Here is a 3,190-nt window from a genome sequence, read left to right as displayed (position 1 = left end):
GATGGTTGTGAGCCACCATGTGGTTGCTGGGATTTGAACTCTGGACCTTCGGAAGAGCAGTCGGGTGCTCTTACCCACTGAGCCATCTCACCAGCGGGACATTTTTGAAGCAGAGAGTCACGAGCTGTGACTGTTGATCTAGAAGCCAGCAGCTCTGCACAGAGCAGAATCAGGCCCAGCCAAGGAAACTATCTGTGTAGACTCAGATATGTGCTGAGCAGGAAATCAGGACTTTTATGGATCAGGGCTAGGCTTGGTAGCCCATACTGTCCCAGCATTTAGGCAAGAGGATCCAGAGACTGAGGCCAGCAAGAACTGTCACAGAGGAAGGTGTTCATGAACCAGTGACTGCTCTGTGTTCTACCCCCATTCGATTACTGTGCATCTGTCTTAGCCTCAGCATGGCGTTAGGAGAGAAGAGATAACTTATTTTTAGGACATCGGCAGTGGTGTGTTAGTAAATACTTAACAGCTGCTCTCTGGGAGGGGGATACCTTAAAGCCCTGATTTGCAGTGATTTCTCTACTATAAATCCTGTGGGGTCCAATGTCAAGGTTCTAATGTGGCATATGTGAACCCAGGTATGTCCACCACCAGCTGTCCTAAGTCCCATGAGCCTGTTTGAGAGCACCATTGGCGATCCCTGGACCTAGAGAAAAAGTACCAGAGAAGCCACATGATTTAGCCTCTGTTTTAGGTGACAAGACCCAGGGCCTCAAACCTGGTGCTGCTGATGGTGTAATGGATGGGAAAGTGACGTAGAGGAACCCAGAGGGGGTGACAGAGGGGGTGACTGTATTCTGTGTGTTGCTGCCTTGGCTGGCCCCAGGGAACACATCTCCTGGTTTGCACGGTTTTTTCCATCCCACCCTGATGCTGGACTTAGCCTTAGTGATATGCTTTGTCAATGCCACAAAGATAAACAAAGTATATGTAGAAGCTGAACAATCATTTACCCTGAAATTTGCTCTCTTGGAGTCCAGCCATGATGTTTTAATGAAGGTTGGGCTGGAATGGTCAGAGGTTTTGTGGGAAAAGGCTGCTGTGAATTATTATTTATTTATTTACTTATTTATTTGCTCCTGTCCCCTCAAAATTCCCTTGTTGAAGCCGAGCACGTGTCTGTAATCCCAGCGTTTGGGATGCTAAGGCAGGAAGATTGTAAGTATTTGGCCAGTCTGAGCCAAACTTGGGCTATGTAAGCCAGCTTGGGCTATGTAAGGAGACCCTGTCTCAAAAAAAAAAAAGAAAAAAAGAAAAAAAATCATGTTGAAATCAGAATCCCAAAGCGACAGTATCAGGAGGTACAGCCCGTAGAAGGCCACTAGGTCGTGAGGGTGGAGAGTCCTGGATAGGGGATTCCTGTCCTGTTAAAAGATGCTTCAGAGAGTTCCCTTGTGTCTCTCTGCCACGTGAAGAGTCAGAGGGAAGAGAGTCTTCCTGGACAGGAGCTGAGCCCTCTCCATTTCCTGCTCCTTCCTCGTTCTTGCCATTCTAAAGACTTTATATTATATATTAACCCTGATTTAAGTCTCTAAGCTATCCTCTCATTATCCTCATTTACGAGTGAGAAAACTGACTATTAACTACCCAGGTCACTCAGCTAATAAGTGGCTCTGAAAGAATGGGAGCCCGGGCTCGAGGGCTGCATAATTTGTGCTGGGTAGTGAGGGGGAAGAGAGTAGGCGCCAATCAGGGGAAAGCGGCTAGGAGCGAGGTGCGGCGCATGGCGCTGTCTTCCAGACCAGAGAGTGAGTGAGCTTGCAGTTTTCTTCAGTGTAGTGAGCTTCTAAGTTTTCTAAGATCTTATCTTCTCTCCAGCTCTCTCCACTATGCAAGTAATTCTTTCTTTAACTTTTATCCATTGTTTGTTTTCTAGACAGAATTTCTCTGTGTGGCCGTGGCTGTGCGCTATAGACCAGGCTGGCCTTGAACTCAGAGACCCCACCTACCTCTGCCTCCCGAATGCTGGCATTAAAGGCATGTGCCACCACCTCCCAAGTGTAGGCCTGAATTTCTTTACCCTTTATCTTTCACATCTCTTTCTGAGTTTTTACTTGACGTTGCCTGCCGTGAGGACCAGAGGTGCGGAGAGACGTTATAATCTTGGTGTCTTTTTCTCTCTTTACACACATGGGGTATTCTTAAGGAAGAGGGGTGATTGATTGATAGATCCCGGAACCAGAGAAATCACAAACTGCATAGTAATCAACCCCTGGCCTGGGGACTAGGCAGGCTCACACGGGGGGGGGGGGGTGGAGGGAGAGAGAGAGGAGGGAAGGAGAGAGACAGAGGCAGAGACACAGAGAGACAGAGGTTTCTAGAGAAGTGAAACTAACAGCTCCTAGCTCCCACCAAGTGAACCTGACCTAACTTGAAGAACCTGGGGCACAGGCGCAGACTGCGAGCAGGATGGTTCGGGCAAGGATGAAGTCAGAAGCTAAGCTTGGGAGGAGACTTTCTCCTTCCTAGGGTCAGGTTTGGGGTCAGAGCTGCGGACCATGGACCTACCTGTGTCAGCAAAGCTGATGATCTCATATTCTTCTTGTCTCTGGTCATGCTCCAACAGGGTTTCCCGTCGAGGCCCGCGGAGGCGCTGTAGCGCAGTCTTGAGAGCCTCTCTGGACACAGGCCGACTGAGTGTGGGGCGCTGGCTGAGACGCAGCTTGTCCAGGATACTTTTCTTGGCCAAATCGAGGAGCAGTTCCCTGTGGCTCTCCAGGTCAAAGGTGGCACCCCAACATGCTGGGCATGCACCCTCAGTTTGGGGGTTCACTAATGTGACTGGAGTCAGGAACAGAAGAGCCAGGAGCAAGGAGGAGGCCATTGCTGGAGGATAGTCTCCTTAAAGGACTCAAACGGGTCTCAACGAGAGTGGCTTCAACTCTGTCCCGGGCACCAGGGACCCTGGGAGGAGTGTGACTGACCTCCGGTTGGCATGACTCCTTTTTGTCAGAGATACAGTGGCCAAACATCTGGCGTGAAAAATGAAGCCAGTACAGGTGGAACTTGGCAGTATTCTCCTGTAACCAGTGAAAGTACAGAGGGGGGATGTGTGGATTGTTTGAAGAAAGAAATGTCTGCCTCTTGCTACTGTTGGGAGATTGTTAGCCAAGTGAGCTGCCAGAGCAGGGGACAAAGGTTAGAGCCTTGCTGTGAAGCCTGAGGGAAAGGTGTTGTGAACAGAGGT

The 3,190-nt window shown here is 49.6% G+C and overlaps 1 protein-coding gene across 1 annotated transcript in view; it reads right to left on the bottom strand.

Annotated features, from left to right (window-relative positions):
• The window catches only part of Inhbc (inhibin subunit beta C), an 11,518-nt gene extending 8,549 nt beyond the window's left edge, over positions 1–2,969 (bottom strand). Inside the window, exon 1 of the mRNA XM_021205737.1 lies at positions 2,512–2,969. Within this exon, the coding sequence (XP_021061396.1) occupies positions 2,512–2,827 (316 nt within the window). The 5' untranslated portion in view covers positions 2,828–2,969. The remainder of the gene's footprint in view (positions 1–2,511) is intronic.
• Positions 2,970–3,190: the final 221 nt, after the last annotated feature.

This window comes from Mus pahari, chromosome 9 (genome assembly GCF_900095145.1).
Source record: "Mus pahari chromosome 9, PAHARI_EIJ_v1.1, whole genome shotgun sequence".
Classification (NCBI taxonomy): Eukaryota; Metazoa; Chordata; class Mammalia; order Rodentia; family Muridae; genus Mus; species Mus pahari.
The sequence above is the reverse complement of the archived record's forward strand: the minus strand, read 5'-3'. Positions and strand labels throughout refer to the sequence as shown.